The sequence below is a fragment of the Lactuca serriola genome, chromosome 1 (genome assembly GCF_051521515.1).
Source record: "Lactuca serriola cultivar US96UC23 chromosome 1, Lser_US96UC23_V15, whole genome shotgun sequence".
NCBI lineage: Eukaryota > Viridiplantae > Streptophyta > Magnoliopsida > Asterales > Asteraceae > Lactuca > Lactuca serriola.
Genome location: NC_136408.1, coordinates 150,160,888 through 150,183,141, shown reverse-complemented (window position 1 = coordinate 150,183,141; position 22,254 = coordinate 150,160,888). Strand labels below are relative to the sequence as shown.

Genomic DNA, 22,254 nt, shown 5'->3' with positions numbered 1-22,254 from the left:
TTGGACCCTCACGACGTGAGAATCTCATTGTTCACGACATGAGTTTTGAGCTTATCTCTTCATAGACTTGTCATCCGTCTTCTAGCTTCTGAAGGTGGCAATATGACTCCTCACGTCACGAAATATCAATGTTCACGTCGTGATTTTGGATCTTATTACTTCGTATCCTCATCACGTACCTTCTGGATCCGAAATGTGGCAAAATGACTCCTCACGTTGTGAGTTTTTGACAGCTGAATCTTCGGAAGGTCATAACTTTCGCATACGAACTCCATTTTTGACGTTCTTTATATCCACACGTAGGTATTCACGACTACTACAACTATCTTTTAGACTCAGTAGCTAATTATAAGTCTATTTTTAATTCCTATTATTATCGAGATTTATAGTGTTCGGTTTATCATAACTTCTTCACGCGAAGTCAATTTCAGACGCTCTCTATATTTTTGGAATCGTATGGACGTACACTTTGATTTATACTATAAAGTATGTATGAAAGTTCATATTTATATTAGAATTATCATGAAATACATAGTTAGTTTACTACATTATTTTTTGACAAAATCACATTACATGATTGGTATAATCACATGTGATTGTTATTGACCTAATGTTGACTAGTGTTACAATCAGCAATGATTTGGCGTACTAGAAAAGCATATTAGATTGGAAGATCTACTCCCCAAACTTCCATGGACATTAACAATGGAAACATTGAAAGTATAGTAAGGATTTTTCTTTCCAAAGGAAAGAGAAAGGCAAAGTCTGAGTTTGTCCCGTGTACCATTCCCAAAGAGTCTATATGTTTCTATTGCCAAGAGAAAGGACATTGGTTGCGAAGCTGACCTGACTACATGAATTATCTGAGAAAAGGTAGATTCAAAAAGTTTGACTTTGCTTTAGGTTATTCTACTGTCTAACTCTATTAAGTTCCTAATTGCTAATCCTTAATATATGATGTGACAAGGTTAAATTTTGATATTTTGTAGGATCATGTAGAGAAATGGATGAGAGAACAAAACAGATCTAATGCGTAGGGACAAGGTTTGAAAACTCAAACCATGAGTGAATGCTTAAGATCAATGTCTGCTTACTAATAAATGTTCAAGTCAAGGCTGGAAAGACCAGTCAACTCTTAGATAATATATTCAACAAATGATCAAGTCATAAATGAAGTATGAGAATAAATGATCAAGGTAAAGCTAATAAATGAAGAATAAGAAGAATGTGAAAGAAGTATTGAATAACAGAGTAAATTCCAATAGTTAAGTAAAAGATCCGTATTTGACTTTGCGTTGAAAGCTCCTATAAATAGGAGTGAAGGTTACAACGAATTAACTACAAAGCTTACATAGGACTGGACAATAGAGATGTTTCTGACATTCTGATTGTCTAATATAACAAAAGACTAAGTCCTATGAAATGTTACATAAATACAAAGATAAACTTAATAAATGCACAAGGACAAAATATTGTTATTTCGGATCACCATTCATTCCGGACATGAGAGTCATTCCGGAATACCTTCAGCTTCGTGTCTTCTTCTCTACTGGTCCATATAGATTCTGGACCACTCTTCCCCATTGACTCCGGACCATACATTTCGAAACACTAGGATTTCAGACTTCAGAATTAGGATTGCTAGAGGTTCACTTTCAGGTTCCAAAAATCTCCCCCTAAGTGAACTTAGCAATCCATTTAATTGAATTGCTTCTTCCTTGACGAAAGTGTAAGCACGAAACAACCATTCTCCGACTTCAATGTACTAGGCCAGTTGACTTACAAACTTTTCTTTGACCTTTTCTGGAGCTTTGGATTTTAATGCACGAGATATGAACTTCCGAAAAAGCCCTTCTTGTTTGTCAAGGACACGGAAAAAGCCCTTCTTGTTTGTGTTTTTGGTAGTGTAGACAAACCCTAGAACCGGATCATCAATTGGATCATCCTCAAGTAGCTCAGCGTCCAAAAGAACATAAGTGATCTTCATAACGAAGTCTTCAGTTCCGTAGACATGAGTGTAACAAATCGTTATTTCAAACATATGTAATAGTATAGGTCAATCTGTAGTTCTTTTTAAAATAATAAAGAGAAATTTTAGCATACTATGTACATTTACAAAATTCACCATCAAAAATAAAGTAGTAAACAATCTCGATTGGGATGAACAAAGTGATAGAGACTGTAACAAGGTTTCCAAAAATATAAAGAACAAAAAAATCCGAGTTATAACGAAGAAGTTATGACCAATCGAAAATCTACGATAAAACCGGCAAAACACAGTTCAATGTAAAAAGTGAATTTTCAATAAAAGGCTTTTTAGCCTTAATAATTTAAATGAAAGTTGTAGAATATGCTAAACCAAGAACTTTCATAAAAAGAACGTCAAAAGCTGACTTCGTATGAGGAAGTTATGATTTTTCTAAGTTTCAGTATAGCAGTATACAACTAAAAACACGAAATAAATATCGAATGATTTTTAGCCAACACAACCTAAACGAGAATTGAAGGTCTCGTCAATAGTAGTATAGCGGTAAAAAGACTGACAAAAACGGACATCGGATGAAGAGCTTATGAATTTTTAACGAATTTTCCTGTCTCAGTATGTTAAATATAATAATATTAAAAATAAAATCAAAATTAGCTGACGAAGTCTAAACGAAAGTTGTAGATTATATTCCCGCCTACGCGTGCATATAAATAACATCAAAAGCGGAGTTTGTATGCGAAAGTTATGAATTTCGGAAGATTTAGGCCCAAAAACTGAGAAAAATTGGATAATACCCGGGTATCTCGCATGAACAGTAACCGCTACACCCGGGTCCTACACACGTCGCCTTCTGATTCGACCGAAGTCGCGATCCAGTGCGCGTCCAACGCGCCTCGCCTCTGTGTCTCGCATCCGAACTTCAGCCTCGTGGCCTTTGCTGCTGCTGACTCGTGTCCGGTGACTCACCCCTTCGGCTGAACCGTCGCACCGTATATAAGGGCTGCGCGATTTCTCGGATTTAACACATTTCTTCACCATTTTCCTTCCTTTTTCACCCCTTTCACTTCCACAAACTTACATACGACCCCCAAAGCCCCGATATCATATCTAAAACCCTAAGCAAGCTTCGAGGCCCCAAGATTCCCGAGAAAAACAACCTTCTCCAGTCAAAACTCTATCCAAATAAAGCCGGTTTTTAACCAAATAAACTCCTTTCCAGAAAACGAAACGCTATCCAAATCTCCACTTATCAGTGAGTTAATACACCCGTAATTTCATAATTTTTACTGTTTTAAGGAGGGGGGGGATACAAGTCTAACACAAGAAATTTTGTGTTACAAACAAATGATTACAAATTATGATAAAATGATATTAAGTCATCAAAAATACTTTAAAATATTAAACTCTTATATAAACTTATATTTTTCCACAAAATTCATATATATATATATATATATATATATATATATATATATATATATATATATGACAAAACTTCAAAAATGATCCTTTTGGTTTCCGAAAATATAAAGTTTAGTCTCTTAGTTCAAAAAACCTCACGGATCCTCCCTGTGGTTTCAAAACTTTTAACATTTGGTCCTTCCGGCTCACTCCGTTAAATTTCTGTGATGAAGTTTTGCCTTATTTATAAAAAAAATATTTAATATTAAAGGTCTCTCTCTCTCTCTCTCTCTCGGTCTCTCTCTGTCTCTCTCGTTTTCTTTTCCGTCTCACGAACAGCACAAGGAAACCAAATATCCACCCACTGCTATTTCCCCCTCGTTCGTATCTCACCAGCTGACCAAATTCAAGATTATATTGAGTCAATGATTTCCCTGTCGTTCTTTATTCAAGTTTGATTATGCTGGAGGTAAACATCCTGCTGCGTCTTCTTCGTTCATAGGTTATCGCACCAGAGAAAAAAAAAGAAACCGATTTTCGTTGCTTTGAATGTGGAACTCAACTGGAGTTTATTATTCACGAAGGATTTAGGAGGACTTTTGGTAGTGGAGTAGTAGCAGCCTCACAGGTGGTGATGGCAGTGATTTGGAACAACGATTGGGGTGGCAGGAGGCCACTTCGGTAGTCTTCTAATGCCCTGTTCTTGCTTCCTTCGACTATATTCAATGAAAGGAGTGTGGAGAAGCTCACTAAGTAGCTTAGGGGTGGGCAGGGACAGGATCCCCCTGATAGCTGTTATGATCCATTTAAATCAGTGATAAAATCCAATCCATAGTGCTTATGTAGTATGATAAGCAATCAAGGTACTAAAAATGCTGAGAATGCTAGTATCAATGTCACTAAGGCCCAAGAATTACCAGCAAGATGTGGTCAATGTGTCAACCCGATCTCATGCATCACCTCCACCTCTAAGACTACTCCAGGTATCACGATCGGATCGATCATACATTCCCCGACCTTTTTCTATCTTTCTTGTTTCTCTTCAGCAAACTTATAATCTTCATGTGTGTTTCAGGTACAAGTGATTCCTAAAGCTTAGGAAATTCCATGGTCTACTTATTGTACCCATTGATGCTAATCGCAGTTGTATATTCTTGATCCATTTTATTTTATTTTTTATTGCATAATTAAACTGAATGTACACAGGAGGTGGCGTTAGGCAGTAGGAGGCTGCCTCGGTGGCCTTCTGCTTCTTCTTTCTTGCTTAGAATTTCTAGTGAAAACAAATAGGATGATGGAGAGAGCTGTGGTGATCGAAAACAACAGCAACAAAGGGTTGGGGATATGCTCTCCGGTGGTAGTAGTGAAGGGTGGGGTGGTGGCAGTTTGGTGGCAGCAAGGTGGATGCCACCTCTTCCTTCCTTTTTTTGGGCAGAAACAGTTGAGAGGGAGATGTGAGGTGGTGTTTGGGGTGACGTTTTTTTTATCAGAAGAGGGAGGTATAAGGGTGGTTTTGGGTGGTGGGTTATGGTGATTTCTTGGTTGGAGAGAGAGAGAGAGGGAGAGAGAGAAATGGCCTTCACTTAACGGCCAAAAGGTAATGGAGTTAACGAAAAGGACCATTTCTTAAAAGTTTTGAAACCACATGGACGATCCGTGAGGTTTTTTGAACTTAGGGACTAAGCTTGATATTTTCGGAAACCACAGGGACCATTTTTGAAGTTTTCTATATATATATATATATATATATATATATATATATATATATATATATATATATATATAAGATTAAAAAGGCTTAGGACTAATAACTCATTATGGGTCCTTTTCCTTGTTTGGATGTTGGCTTATAGTATCTGTTATTTGTCCGAATTTTGTTTAAATATTACTTATATAATTGCATATATATATATATATATATATATATATATATATATATGTGTGTGTAAATATAAAAGTTATTTCATTTAGTTTAGATACCCTTTGTAACATGTTGAGCAAGGGGTTACATTAAAAAATAGTTAATACCAATTCAGAAAGTAAATATAAATTATAATAGGTATAATTTATGATACATAGAGCATTAATTCATGATTCAAGTATACTAGAATACACTGTTTTACAAGAAACAAAGGTTTGATTTAAAAACTAATCAAGGATATACAACTTTCAAATACATGAATATACAATCAATCATTATTTCAGGATGATTGGGTTTTCATAACTATTATACATGTAACATTTATATGCTTTTTATGAGTCATTCAATTCAGGTTGTTTAATTCATTTAACCAACATAGTTAAAGTCCTGATATTATAACCAGAATCTCCAGTCAGGGGATCGAAACAAGTTGTGTGTAGATCTATATTGGGATTGACAACCCCACACTCAGGCTACTAGCTACAGTCAGGCATACACGCCAATGAGTGACAATTGTTATCAACAGTTTAAACGCCTACAAAGCGTTTGTTTCAGGACATCTAGTCTCGGTATTGTTATAATAACTCATTAAAAAGATATTAACAATACGTTAGTGTATAATCAACTAAACATAAGTACATTTTCAAAGTACTAGTTTACAAAATACAAACTACAGTAGTACATTAACAGCTGGTAGAACCAGGCACACTCACACTTACAAGTTTTACATAAAGGAATACAAATACAAAACATTGGTTTACAAATAAGAACGGTTCTATGAGATTAAAACTACTTTTCATATACAACAGAAAATATAGGACTTTATGGAACAGCTTACAGATTCATGGAACATAAAACATACTTTTATACATAAATACTTATGCACTCACTCAACTTTATGTTGATACTCTCTTTTCAAATTACATGTATTCTCAAGGAAACAATAAACAGGTTCTCCCCGAGCTTTTTGAGAAGATGGAGCTATTTTGAGTCATATCTTCTTCTTATGTATAACTATTTTGGTTTCAATATACAATGATTGAACACATGTAAATACTTATACTTTTAAATACAATGGTTGTTTGTACTTTGATTACTATGATGGATGTGTTGTGATACTATAAATGAAGTCCTCCACCCCCGGACGTTTCCGCCGTCTGGTTTGGGGGTGTGACAGATTGGTATCAGAGCATTGTTTATAGTGAACTTAGTATATCAATCCATAAGAGATATAACATTGGGACTGAGAGCTCTGACTACAAGAATTGTTTTTAAAAATTGAAGTATTTTTACAAGAAGTATAGTAATACTCATACCTACAAGTACAGTATCACAATCATAAGAACTTAAAAGTATTTGGATGTTGAACAATATAGTCAAACCTGGGCAATTATGTAATCATATATGGGATTAATAAAGCCTGATCAACTATATTGATTTGGGATATGACCAGCATTTGTTTTGGAGTGATAGTAGTGTTGTGACATGTCTAAAACTTACCAACCATACATATTCAGAAGAACTATAGAACAGAACATAAAGATTGAAATACTATAGGAGTATTTTACTATTCTTATCCTTACATCTACTACAGACAATATGGCTGAATACAATTTAGCTGGAGACCCCTACAATCAACAAGATCCAGATTCAGATGAGGAACCTTTCAAAGATAGTGAATCAAGTGGTACCAACACGAAACCACAAGTCTACAATCCAGGGGAACGTTCCCTTAGACAAGATGAAGCAGAACCTATACCAGAATAGGGCGAGTATATAAACCACTGGAGTCAGCAAGATGGCCAACGCCCTCCTTACGGGATGGCAAGAGGTTTCTATAATGTCTCTCGAGGAGGAACAACCGATAGATCTCTTCCGGTTATTGTAAATCGAATAGCCCGTCAAGCCGATCAAACAACGATTTCGATCAATCGAATCCTACAAGTAAATACGGTTAAATAGGTCAACACTGCAGATATCCTTCGTCTTGATGAAATGCAGGATGACACCCAGCATTATACAGAAGCCCTTCAAAGTCAAGTCAATGCTGCTCAATCTAAGATAAGAGAATTGAGAGAGCATCAAGTTGCACAAGAAAGGTGATAGAAAGCACAAGATGAAGCAGGACCCATCAATCATCGTAGCAACCACCGCAAGTAGTGTTTACACTACTTCTACTTTATATTTTTATATATCGAATGTATATACTACTTTTCACGATATTCACAAAACCGTGTATCAATAAAATAATAAGCACTTTACTTCAACAAGAGTTATTACAATTTTCATAAACAATCCTATTTCAAAGTTTTGGTTATAAACAATCCTAATGTTATTTTTCATGTTTTTGAATACAACCGTGAAAATTTTATTTTTGGTAGGTTGGTTTGATGTCGACGGTTTCTCAGTATTGTGGTATATTATAGACCTGCTTTAAGGTCAAGTTTTCTAAATTACATATACTTAATATACTAATACAATCGACATATATTTTCATGCTCTTTGAAAAATAAACACTCAAATTCATATTACTCTGTTGCAAGTTGTACTTGTAGTGGACTTCTATTTCCAATTCTTTACAAGATCCATATTGAATTAAGTGTTTAGTTCAGAGATATCAAATTCATATTCATTCTTGATATCTTACCATCTTTTTATATTTTTAACTTTTATAGAAAAAGATGCCTCCTCGTAGAAATCCAAGACGTAACAATGTTAATGAAGCACCGACGCCACCTCCACCACCACCTCGTCAATTCGATGCTACTATGTTTCAAGCAGCGGTCACGGCAGTTGTAGTTGCTGCCATGTCTCATATCAATACTCCTGGTGCTAGTAGGTCGGGAGATGGTGCACATCCTTCTAACCATGGCGAGAGTCATGAGCACTCACGAGAGTGCACTTATAAAGACTTCTCGAATGCCAAACCCAGGACCTTTAATGGAACTGGAGCAGTGATGGTTTTAAGGCAACGGATTGAGAAGACAAGCAATCTTTGAAATTTGCTCCTGTCCAAAGGGTAGCAAAGTTAAATTTATTGCATGTACTTTTTTAGATAGGGCCCTAACATGGTGGAACGGCCATGTTAAGTCACTAACTTTAATAGTGGCTAATACTATAAGTTGGGAGAACTTAAAAACCATTTTGATGCAGGAATATTGTCTGCGAGGGGAAATTCGAAAACTTGAGCAAGAGCTCTGGGGTCTCCCCATGGTCGGTGCAGACATAACAACTTAGACGAATTGATTCTATGACTTAGCGATTTTGTGTCCAGAAATGGTTGCTCTAGAGAGCAAAAATATTGAAAGGTATATTTGGGGACCGTCTCCCCAGATACAGGCAAGTGTCATTGCTTCTAGGACTGTCACCTTTGATAGTGCCAAGGAGCTGGCACAGTCACTTATTGACCATGGAAATCGACAAAACTCTATGGTTGTTGCCCCAGAACAACCTAAAGAAAACCACAACAACAACATGAAGAAGGTTTGGAACAAGCGAAAGGGCAAATCTCTTTTGGAACCTTCAAAGAAGCAACAAGAGGTGGCAGTCCATGCCACTACTGTACTTGCTACGATACCTGCTACTGTACCTGCTGCTGTCCCTAATAACACTACACAAACTAATCCCTATGCTGGTACCCTCTCTAAATGAAACAAGTGTAATTTTCACCACAATGGAAATTGCTGAGAAATGTTGTGCCGTAACTGCAACAAGAAAGGGCAAACTGCCCAATTCTGTAGAACACCACCCCAAGCGATTAACCAAGTAACTGCCGTTGGAGAAGGTGAAGCATGCTACCAGTGCAGTGATGTGGGGCATTTGAAGAGAGATTGTCAAAAATATGGAAATACCGGTGGAGTTGGGAGGATTCTAGCACTTGGTCACGAAGAAGCAATGGCAGACCCTACGGTGTTCACGGGAACGTTCCTTCTCAAAAATACTTATGCATCCATTCTATTTGATTGTGGTGCTGAGAGGAGCTTCGTGAGCCATAATTTTAAACATCTACTAAATCAAAACTCCCAACCACTAAATGAAACTTTCGCAGTCTAGATGGCTAACGGGAAATCTGAATCCACCAACAATATATAAATAGGATGTACTCTTACCTTCAATGACTTGTCTTTCCCAATAGACCTTGTATCGGTCTGTATCAAATGTTTTGATGTCATAATAGGTATGGATTGGTTGTGCCCTAACCATGCCAACATCCTATGCTATGAAAGAGCTATTCGCTTGAACTTTCCAACCAATGAAACTCTTATTATTTACAGCGACAAACCCAAAATGAACCTTCAGATCATTTCTTGCGAAAGGCACAAAAATACCATCGCAAGGAGCTAGTACTGTGCATTCTTAGCCCACGTGGTAGAGAAAAAGCAAGAAGTGAATGACATCACAAGCATTCCTGAGGTCTGCAACTTTTCCGATATATTTCCTGATGATCTTCTAGGAGTGCCTCCCGAATGACAAGTCGAATTCAGAATCGACTTAATCCCTAGAGCTATTCATGTAGCCAAATCCCCCTTTCCTCTTGCACCTTCTAAAATGCTGGAATTATCTAGCCAGCTTAACAAACTCCTAAGCAAAGGTTTCATAAGACCAAGCTTCTCACCTTGGGGAGCACTGGTTTTCTTGGTAAAGAAGAAGGATGGATCATTGCACATGTGCATAGACTACCACGAACTGAATAAAGTTACTATCAAGAATCGATATCCTCTGCCTCGCATTGATGATCTGGTCGAGCAACTTCAAGGTGCGAACTACTTCTTAAAAATAGACTTAAGATCCGGGTATCACCAATTATGGATTTTGGAAGAAGACATTCCCAAAACCACGTACATATTTCGTTATGGTCATTACAAGTTTATAGTGATGCCATTCGGATTGACAAATGCACCTGCTGTGTTCATCGACCTAATGAACAGAGTGTGTCATCCATTCCTGGACAAATTCATCATAGTCTTCATTGACGACATCCTTATCTACTCAAGAAGCAAAGAGGAACATGGCCAACATCATCGTCAAGTAATACAAACTCTTAGAACAGAAAAACTCTATGCGAGGTTCTCAAAGTGCAAGTATTGGATCAGGAAGGTTGATTTCCTAGGTCATGTAGTCAGTTCATAAGGAATACACGTCGACCCTTCCAAAATAAAGGCAATTAAAAACTGGTCAGCACCCAAAAGACAAACAAAATTTATCAATTATTAGGTCTTACTGGCTATTATCACAGATTCATCTAGAATTTATCTCGAATAGCTAAGCCTCTTACCACCCTGACGCAAAAGGGTGTAACCTTTAACTGGGGAGAAAAGCAAGAAACAACGTTCCAAACGTTGAAGCGAGCGTTTGTAGTGCACCAATCCTGTCTCTTCCTGAAGGGACAGAGGATTTCGTAGTGTACTGTGATGCTTCTAATCAAGGGCTTGGATGTGTTCTTATGCAAAGAGGAAAGGTTATATCCTATGCCTCAAGACAGCTAAAGACACATGAAGTCAACTATAGAACACACGACCTTGAACTAGGAGCATTGGTATTTGCTCTGAAGATCTGGAGACATTAGTTACATGGCACAAAATGCACAATATTCACGGACCATAAAAGTCTCCTGCATATCTTCGATCAGAAAGAGTTGAACATGAGACAACAACATTGGGTCGAGCTACTAAATGATTACGAATGTGAAATTCTTTATCACCCTGGTAAAGCAAACATGGTAGATGACGCCCTTAGTAGAAAATAATACTCAGGATGTCGGATAAAGTTGTTGACCATGACAATCCATTCACATCTGTCCACACAGATCAAAGAAGCTCAACTTGAAGCCTTGAAACCCAAAAATGTGGCAGGTGAAACCTTGAGAGGAATGGATAAGAACTTCGAAGTCAGGGATGATGGAGTCTATTATTTCATGAACCAGATCTGGACACCAAAGTTAGGTGGTTACAGAGACGTGGTTATGAATGAAGTATACAAAACCAAATACTCCATCCACCCAGGTTCAGACAAGATGTATTTGGACCTCAAGAAACTATACAGGTGGCCTTAGATGAAGGCTTAAATCACTACCTTTGTGGGCAAGTGCCTTACTTGTGCCAAAGTCAAGGTAGAGTACCAGAAACCTTCAGGTTTATTACAATAACCTGAAATCCCTGAATGGAAGTGGGAGCGGATTACAATGGATTTCATAAGTTACCCAAGACATCTAGCGGTTATGATATCATTTGGGTAATCGTCGATAGATTAACCAACTCCGCACACTTCTTGCCAATAAAAGAAACCGACAAGATGGAGAAACTAACAAGAACTTACCTCAAGGAGGTTGTTAGACTGCATGGTGTGCCAATATCTATTATTTTTGATTGAGATAATAGATTTATTTCTCATTTATGGCCATCTTTACAAAACTCTCTGGGAACTAGGGTAGACATGAGTACAGCCTACCATCCACAAACCGATGGACAAAGTGAGAGGACGATTCAAACTTTAGAAGACATGTTACGAGCTTGCATGCTAGACTTTGGAAAGGCATGGGATACTTATTTACCCTTTGTCAAGTTCTCTTATAACAACAGTTATCACACTAGCATAAAGGCTGATCCATTCAAAGCTCTCTATGGTCGCAAGTGCAGATCACCTCTGTGCTGGGATGAAGTGGGTGACACGCAGCTAGCTAGAGGTCAAACTCCTGACAGTGCTCTCACTAGTACGGAAATTATTCAAGAAACTACAAAAGAAATCATACAAATTCGGGAGCGACTTAAAGCTTCCAGAGATAGACAGAAAAGCTAATATGACAAAAGGAAAAAAAACCCTTGGAATTCCAGGTTGGTGACCGTGTCTTGTTAAAGGTTTCACCCTGGAAGGGTATGATACGCTTTGGAAAGCATGAAAAACTGAATACAAGGTACATAGGACCATTCGAGATTCTTGCCAGAATCGGTCCTGTAGCTTACATAATTCCACTACCCAAGAACTAAGTAACATTCATCCGACCTTCCATGTTTCGAACTTGAAAAAGTGTCTATCCGACGAGACTCTTGTTCTCCCACTCGAGGAAATTGAGTTAAACAAGAGCCTCAACTTTGTGAAAGAACCTTTAGAGATTCTAGACAGGGAAGTTAAGAAAACTAAACAAATCCGTATCCTGATAATGAAGGTTCGCTGGAATACAAAACGGGGACCTATATTCACTTAGGAGCGGGAGAATTAAATGCAAAAGAAATATCCACATCTTTTTGCATAGTCTATCTGTAATGATAATTTCGGGATGAAATTCTCTCTAATGGAGGGATCAATTTGTAGTTCTTTTTAAAATAATAAAGAGAAATTTTAGCATACTATGTACATTTACATAATTGAACCTAAAAAATAAAGCATTAAAAAATCTCGATTAGGATGAACAAAGTGATAGAGATTGTAACATGGTTTCCAAAAATATAAAGAACACAAAAATCTGAGTTATAACAAAGAAGTTATGATCAATCGAAAATCCGCGACAAAACTGGCAAAACACTGTTCAGTGTAAAAAGTGAGTTTTCAATAAAAGGCTTTTTAGCCTTAGTAATCTAAATGAAAGTTGTAGAATATGCAAAACCGAGAACTTTCATAAAAAGAACGTCAAAATCTGAATTTATATGAGGAAGTTATGATTTTTCTAAGTTTTAGTATAGTAGTATACATCTAAAAACTCGAAATAAAGATCGAATGATTTTTTTTTCAACACAACCTAAACAAGAATTGAAGGTCTCGTCAATAGTTGTACAACGGTAAAAAGACAGACAAAAATGGACGTCGGATGAAGAAGTTATGAATTTTTAACAAATTTTCCTCTCCTGATCTGTTAAAAATAATAATATTAAAAAGAAATTCAAAGTTAGCCGACGAAGTCTAAACAAAAGTTGTAGATTATATTCCCTCCTACGCGTGCATATAAAGAACGTCTAAAACGGAGTTCATATGCGAAAGTTATGAATTTCGGAAGATTTAGGCTCAAAACCCGTGAAAATTTTGATAATATCAGGGAATCTGACATGAACAATAACCGCCACACCTGGGTCCGACATGCGTCGCCTTCTGATTCGACCGATGTCGCGGTCTAGTGCACGTCCGACGGGCCTCTCCTCTGTGTCTCGCATCCGAACTTCGGCCTCGTGGCCTTTGCTGCTGCTGACTCGTGTCCGGTGACTCACCCCTTCGGCTGAACCGTCGCACCGTATATAAGGGCTGCGCGATTTCTCGGATTTAACACATTTCTTCACCATTTTCCATCCTTTTTCACCCCTTTCACTTCCACAAACTTATATACAACCCCCAAAGTCCCGGTATCATATCTAAAACCCTAAGCAAGCCTCGAGGCCCCGAGATTCCCGAGAAAAACAACCTTCTCCAGTCTAAACTCTGTCCAAATAAAGGCGGTTATTCACCAAATAAACTCCTTTCCAGAAAACGAAACACTATCCAAATCACCATTTATAAAGTGAGTTCATAGCCCCATACTTTCATAATTTTTACTGTTTTAGGAGAGGGGGGGGGGGGGGAGGGAATACAAGTCTAACACAAGAAATTTTGTATTACAAACAAATGATTACAAATTATGATAAAATGGTATTAAGTCATCAAAAATACTTCAAAATATTAAACTCTAATATAAACTTATATTTTCCCCAAAATTCATATATATATATATATATATATATATATATATATATATATATATATATATATATATATATATATATAACATTTAAAAGGCTTAGGACTGATAACTCATTATGGGTCCTTTTCCATGTTTGGATGTGGGCATTAATTCATGATTATAATAGGTATAATTTATTATACATAGAGCATTAATTCATGATTCAAGTATACTAGAACACACCGTTTTACAAGAAACAAAGGTTTGATTTAAAAACTAATCAAGGATATACAACTTTCAAATACATGAATATACAATCAATCATTATTTCATGATGATTGGGTTTTCATAACTATTATACATATAACATTTATATGCTTTTTATGACTCATTCGATTCAGGTTGTTTAATTTATTTAAGCAACATAGTTAAAGTCATGATATTATAACTAGAATGTCTAGTCAGGGGATCGAAACAAGTTGTGTGTAGATCGAGATTGGGATTGACAACCCCGCACTCAGGCTGCTAGCTACAGTCAGGCAGACACGCCAATGAGTGACAATTCTTATCAATAGTTTAAACGCCTACACATCGTTTATTTTAGGCCATCTAGTCTCAGTATGGTTATAATAACTCTATAAAAAGATATTAACAATACATTAGTGTATAATCAACTAAACATAAGTACATTTTCAAAGTACTAGTTTACAAAATACAAACTACAGTAGTACATTAATAGCTTGTTGAACCAGGCACAGTCAGAGTTACAAGTTTTACATATAGGAATACAAGTACAGAACATTGTTTTACAAATAAGAATGGTTTTATGAGATTAAAACTACTTTTCATATACCACAGAAAATATAGGATTTTCTGGAACAGCTTATAGATTCATGCAACAATAACATACTTTTATACATAAATACTTATGCACTCACTCAACTTTATGTTTATACTCTTTTTCAAATTACTTGTATTATCAGGGAAACAATAAACAGATACTCCCTGAGCTTTTTGAGAAGATGGAGCTATTTTGAGTCATATCATCTTCTTTTGTATAACTATTTTGGTTTCAATATACAATGATTGAACACATGTAAATACTTATACTTTTAAATACAATGGTTTTTTCTCCTTTGATTACTATGATCCATGTGTTGTGATACTACAAATGAAGTCCTCAACCCCAGGATGTTTCTGCCGTCTGGTTTGGGGGTGTGACAATGAGCCAGCTCATAATCGCATCTAGAAAATTCCGCGACATAATCTTTCAGGAAGCTTAGAGCGACATGAAGAGCACCCATGTCAATGTCGTTTTTTTGCATTCCTCGAAAGTGAGCAACCAGAGTTGGTATGTCCTTCAGATTCATGGAAGGGAAGTCTGCATCAGTAATGGTTCAGTGTGAAGGCTTGTTTCGGAGGACATGAAATCGAAAGAGTGGGCAGTTAAGATCGAATTTCACTAGGATTTTTCTTGCAAATCCATGGACTTGAGTGATTCTATTTCTGGTCCATACCTCCTTAAACGGTTGAGCATTCTTGGAATAGAATGTTTCAAGCCTTTCACGTTCGCTCCGGATGATTACTTCCAGATTATCATTTGGGTGAAGCGAAGGAAATTTGATGTTGTACTTGCTATATGGAGAGAGAGGAAGATTGAGTTGTTCGGAATCGTTGGATTGAAGATCGTAGTACATACACGGAACAATTTCATGGTCTTAGAGTAGGCCTTCATGACAAAAAGGAGATATCCCATGCATCGGATCATGATTATCCTTAAGAGCTTGAAACCGGATATTGTCCTCTAATTCCTGATTGATTTCCTCCAAGGACCATCCTTGTTTTTGCTTGATAGGATGTCCAGAATGGAAGGCTTGTTGATCATCAGTCAAGAGGTTTTTGCATTTGTCTCATTTTAGAGTGGCCATGATGACCTACATATTTTCATCCACTATATATTCCGGAGTGGGGTTCAGAAGGGGATCTTCTGGAATATCATCAGGGATCCGGAGTTGAGAGCCCTTACAGGAACTTTTGGGTCCGGAATTGGTGGGAGCATGGAAGGAGTGGCTCTGAAGGCTTGAGCTGTGAGAAAGGATTTGGCTTTTTCCATTTGAATAGCCCCTTGAAGAGCATATGGTAAGGATGATGGCCAAGACGTTGCGTACCATATTCTCCTCTCTTCCTCAGTCACTGCCTTGGGAAATAGCTGCTTTGGAGCCTCGAGACCTAGAGCTCCTTTGGTGACATATTTATCTTCTTCACTATAATCTTCCTCTTCGGAGGAGATTCCTAGAAGTCTGGACACGACTTGGACTTCATCCTCGGAATTCAGGTCTACATCGGAGTGTAAACTTCGAAGCGGGTTTGCAAGGTTAGCTTGGGCTTTCTCCCCCTCTTGCATCGGGAAACCTTCGGACTGGTGGAAGCATTAAGGACTCCTTTACTTTATCAAATTTCTCAAACACTTTTTGGAGACCAGTGTTGAGTTGTTTGGTAAGATTGCCATAGGCCTCAGAAGTAGGTGCTTGAGCAGCCAGGTGATCGAACAGATGCCCTAGGACGGCTAGCATCTCATCAAACTTTCGACTCGAACATCAACAGTGTTCCAAGTGGATCGAAGAAGTTTGATGAGGACTTGTTGGATGATGAGATTTATCTCGTCCTTATTCCGTATCTCCTTCTCTAGTCTCTAGATTTGTTTCTCATGACGCACATGGGTCTGCTTAATGAGATCATTGGTAGCACACACCAAGTTGTCATGGAATTTGAGCATCGAGGTGATGGTGACAAGATAATGTTCGACCGAAGCATCGTATTTCGCTTCAAATTCTTCCAGAGAGTGCTTGAGCCGGATAGAGATTAGTTGGTCAAGCTAGGCTTCTCGTTCTGCAACTGAGGGTCCGGACTGATATGACAGAGACTGTAGGATGGCATCAATTTTGGAATCAAGTCCGGAGTCTTTTTGATCCATTTTCGTGTTGAGCTCAATTACGGATGTTTGGTGGATTATGTCGAGTCTCCCCATGAGTGTGTGCAGGTGATGTTGAAACATTGGGGGGTACTTCAGATAAGTGGGTAGGAGGGATGTTCGGACGGCCAGAGTCAGCTTGAATGTCATGAGCATCTTCCTTTGGAGAAGAAGATTTGAATTTGGGTCTCTTTTTAGACTTTGATTTGGTGGGAGAACTCTTTTGTTTGGCATATTTCTAAACCTTAGGTCCGGACGTGGTAGGATTGGCCTCTTCCAAAGTGGGCTTAACTGAGACTGGGGCAGGTTGTGTTGGGTTGAACACAACTGAAGTCTCTAAGTGTTGTTTTAGATAAATTGAATCGGAAGGGATTAAGGCCATCATGTGGTCCGGAAGTCGTCTAATTGGACCAAAAGAGGATTAGTCCGGAATTCTATAGGCCTTGACAACTTTGAAGGAAACACATACCTCCAGAGGAATTATGGAGACCAGAATTGGTTTGGAAAGCTTGTTGAAGACTTGTTGAATCGTCTGTGCCCAGAATCTAGGGCTTGAAATTTCAATGTCCTTCCTTTTGATGGAAAACTTGCAGAAATCTTGCCATAAGACCTCCGAAAGATCAACCACGTTGTCAAGTCCTTAGTAGATGCTATACAAAACATGAAGCCAGTCATTGCTAAGTGTATCGGTTCCTCCGTGCTTACCCGATAGCCCACGAATGATAAAGTGCATCAGCACAGTCCAGAGTCCGGAGACAATGGATTTCTTGAAGTCTTTGGCCCTATAATCTTGATTGTAGCCAATGTGATTCAGAAAGGTCTGATACTCTTCAGTGGTTGGTTCTTGGACTGTGAATCCTTTGGGGTTTGGTTTAACACCGATGACCTTGAGAAAGGTTGATTTGTAGATAGGAATGATTCGATCTCCAATGATTTGCGTCTCCAATGTACTATTGACTTCTTTGATTCTTATCAAAGCTCTGTGAATATGATGAAGTAGAAGAGGTGGCTCAGGAACTTTAGTGAGAGGGATGGAGATGGGATGGTTTGCGGTGAACTCCACCATAACACGAATTGATTCATCATAATCTTTAGGGTTAAGGGAAAAGCATTGCGGCGTGTCCCTTAGAAACGGTTCAGGGGAGGTTGATGAAGATTAACCCTTTGACTGTTTCTTCTTGGCAATTCACTTCTTGGGAGTGGAAGAGGTTGGAGCAGTTTTTGGTGGTGAAGGAAGGGAAGCCAATGTTGTAGAGTTATCAATGCTTGAAGAACACGAAGAACTCAGAGAATTTTGGGGGGTTATGGAAGTATTGGGGGCATAAAGAGGTAAAAGGATTAATCAATGTGTATTTATAGGTAAGGTAATCGTGTAGGGTCAAGGTAGGTAATGATGAGGATCCATGTTCAAAACGGGACCCATTAAATGCGTAACTGTTTTTAGGGGGTTGAGTTGACCTGGGAGGAGCAAGGTTGGGTGGTTTTTAGCTTGAAATGGAAAACCCTAAACAACGAATACATTGTTGCTTTATGGGGGCGTGCAGACATGTTACGAAATTCGAGGAAGATAGGATAAGGATCTTCTAAAAAAGTAACCGTTGCAAAAACATTTCGCCTTATTAACCTTTGCAATTCCGAATGAGCGGTTCTGGACAGAGTATGATCCGGAGGATAAAGATTTGTGTTCTGGGACATATTTGTATTTGAAAAGTGGTCCGGAATTAGATGTAATCAAGAGTGAGTTTTGGTTCCGAAACAAAGAAAGTTTAGTGTGATTCTGGAAAAGGTTTGAGATTTCGAAGCAAAAAAATTTTCGGAATAGTGATTTGAAAATGGTTTTCTGAACATGATTTTGAAAAACATACCGATGAGAAATCTAAGAAAAGTTTCTAGAGTAAATTTGATGAAAACTTTTGGGATGAATTTGAAAAAGTTTCCAAAATATGATTTGGAAAGCATTCCGGAGTGAGAGTTGAGAAAACTTCCGGAGTAAATTTTGACCCGAAGTGCAGAATGCAATACCTTTCTGAAGTGGAATTTCGGAATGCCATTATAAAGTATATTCCGAGATGAAAATCCGATTATAATGACAATGTGGACTTTGAATAAAAATCAATCAGGATGAATTGTACAACTTAAAACTCAAGTGCAGAAATAAAGACAAGTAAAATGTTCCTATGTATTCCGAGAGAATGTAGTTCCGAGATAAAAAGATTTTGAGATCGGAACTAATTTTGCTTTCTAATACGTCTATGAAAGAGAACAGGTCTCTTGAAAGAACTGAGGATCTAGTATCATCATACCCATCTTGCTCAAAAAACCATTGAATTTGGTTTCATATAATGCCTTAGTAAAGACATTAGCAATCCCATCATCAGATCGAACAAAAATGAGTTCAATGTTACCATTTAGAATATGATCTTTTATGAAATGGTGACTTATATCAATGTGCTTAGTCATTGAATGCTGAATTGGATTGTGAGAAATCGCAATGGCACTTTGAGAATCACAATAGGTAGGAATGTGTTGAAAGCGATAACCATAATCGATGAGTTGAGATTTCATCTAGATAACCTGAGATCTACAGCTGGCAGCAACGATGTATTCGGATTCGACTGTATAGAGTGCAATGTAGTTCTGTTTCTTGGATGACCAACTGACCAAATGAACACCAAAGAATTGACAGCCACCTAAAGTTCTTTTTATATCAAGTTAAACACCATCATTGTTTGAATCTGAGTAGGCTTGGAGTAGGAAGCTCTCATTTGCTGGGTACCAGATTCTAAGACTCTTTGTACCTTTGAGGTATCGGAAATTTTGTTTCACAGCCAGGAGTTGAGACATTTTTGGGTTGACTTGAAATCTGGCACACAAACATGTAGAAAACATAATATCTGGATGAATTGATGCGAGATAGATCAGGGATCCAATCATTCTATGGTACTTCTTTTCATCAACCGAAACACCTGAGGGATCAACAAAGATCTTGTGACCGAAGCCCATAGATACCTTGGCTGAGGCATCGGTGTCCATTGAGTATTTCTTGAGGAGTTCTGAAATATACTTCTCTTGGTGAATGAAGATTCCTATGTTAGTTTGTTTGATTTGAAGGCCAAGAAAGAAGCTTAACTCCTGATTCATGCTCATTTGGAATCGATTAATCATTAGTTTAGCAAAGTCATCAACCATAGATGAATTCGTAGATCCAAAAATGATAATGTCCAGATAAATTTGTACCAGCATGATATGTTTTCCATTTGATCTTCAGAACAAGGTAGGATCTAGAATTCCTCTTTGGAAACCAGAGCGCTTGAGAAAATCAGTGAGGGTCTCGTACAATGCCCGAGGAGCCTACTTGTTTCTATAGACTGCCTTCTGGAGTTTGTAACAGTAGTTGAGAAAAAGAAATATTAATAAAACCTAGAGGATGTTAAAGGTACACTTCAGTGTCGAGTTTACCATTAAGAAAAGCACTTTTAACGTCCATTTGGTAAACTATGAAGCCTTTGTGGGCAGAAAAAGCAAGAAAGATTCTGATAGCTTCAAGACGTGCAATAGGAGCAAAGGTCTCATCGTAGTCGAGTCCTTCAATCTGTGTAAATCCTTTTGGCACCAACCTTGCTTTATTCTGAATAATGACTCCTGCATCATCAAGCTTGTTGGGAAATACCCACCGATAATGGGATGATCCGATGGTGGAGGTACAAGAGTCCAAATTTCATTTAAGTTAAATTATTCCAGTTCTTCTTGCATGGATGTAATCCAATCAGCATGCTCTAATGCTTCCTTCATGAATTTGGGTTCAACCATGGATATAAATGTAGAGAAATGACATTCATTTTGAATACTTGTAGCAGAACGAGTTTGTACACCAGCAGTGAGGTTTCTAATTACTTGATTCGGAGGATGATCCTTTGTCCAGACATGTAATTTTGGGAGTTCTTGTGCAACCGTCGACCCTATATCAACAGTAGAATTGATTTCCCCCCCCCCTGTGAATGGTTTGGTTGTGAGGATGATGCTCCCCCTGAACTTCTGAACCAGATAGATTGACATCGTCATCAGAAGGAAAATCAAAGAAATGTTCATTTTCATCAATGTTAATAGGACTGGGGTCATCGAAATTAGTAGCTGCATCATCGAAATTAGCAGTTGCATCTTGGAAGCCATCCACATTTGATTCAAGAGAGGGATGAGCATTCTCGCCCTTAACCTGAGAAGGTTGAAATGGTTCGGAATCAAATGGAGAGAGGCTTGGTTTGAACCGGAGACGTTTTGCGAGGTAAAGGATTCCGAAGGAAATATTCGATTGGAATTAGGCTGTGTTTGGGATTCCGAATCTAGCACGGTTTCGGAAAGACCATAGAGAGTTTCAAAGTCAACTTCAAGACTTGTTTCAGTGTTCGGACATCCTGGTAGAGGAGCATCAGACTCCATAATGTGAGTTGTGATGTGGATTGGGCCATAATTTCGAACGAAGTTGTCACCGAAGGTAACGTCAAAGCATTCTGCCAGAACACGAGTTCTCCGGTTAAGAACTCTATAAGCTTTTGATTTTGAGAAGTACCCAAGAAAGTTGTCTTCATCAGCTTTAGGTTGGAACTTGGTGAGCTGATCACGGTTCTTCTTGATGAAGCATCTACATCCAAAAACATGTAGAAACGATATTCTTGGCTTCCGACCATTCATAGCTTCGTATGGTGTCATGTTGAGGCGTCGATTGATGATACTCCAATTTTGAATAAAGCATGCAGTGGACACGACTTCAACTCAAAGATAGAGTGGTAGATTTGCGAAGTTTAACATAGATCGAGCAGCTTCGACGAGAGTTCTATTTTTTCTTTCGACTACACCGTTTTATTGTGGAGTATATGGAGCTGAGAAGTTGTGATTGACCGCTTTTCCATCAAACGCTCTATGCAAGCACTTCAAATAGTCAACAAAGAATTGGAAACCCTAGAAATCCCGGTTTAAGTCCATTATGGACTAGGATTTGCTTATTGGACCTAATAGGCCAATAAGCTTCCAATTTGACTATTTTGGGCTTCGAACTCTTAAATTGGCTCTAATTGGACCCACTTCCATTTATTTTAATATTTTGGGCCATATTGGGCATAGAATGAAATAAAATACCCTAATGGACCTTATTGGGCCATAACTAAACTAATTAGCCCTAATGGGCCATAAAACTCATACTTGATGAATATTGGGCCGTGAATTTCTCTAAGTGGGCCAATGGGCCGAAAACCATCAAATTGGGCCCATATTATGGACTCAAACTCAAAAAGGCCCAACGCATTCCTCTCCTTAGCCCATTCTCGGCCAACATATAT

The 22,254-nt window shown here is 38.0% G+C and overlaps 1 protein-coding gene across 1 annotated transcript; it reads right to left on the bottom strand.

Annotated features, from left to right (window-relative positions):
• Positions 1-20,351: 20,351 nt before the first annotated feature.
• LOC145062890 (uncharacterized) lies at positions 20,352-21,628 on the bottom strand. The gene is made up of 2 exons (XM_079010483.1): positions 20,770-21,628; positions 20,352-20,563 (listed from the first exon to the last, which is right to left on the bottom strand). The coding sequence occupies exons 1-2, from the start codon at positions 21,626-21,628 to the stop codon at positions 20,352-20,354; spliced, it is 1,071 nt and encodes a 356-aa protein (XP_078866609.1).
• Between the last annotated feature and the right edge of the window lie 626 nt (positions 21,629-22,254).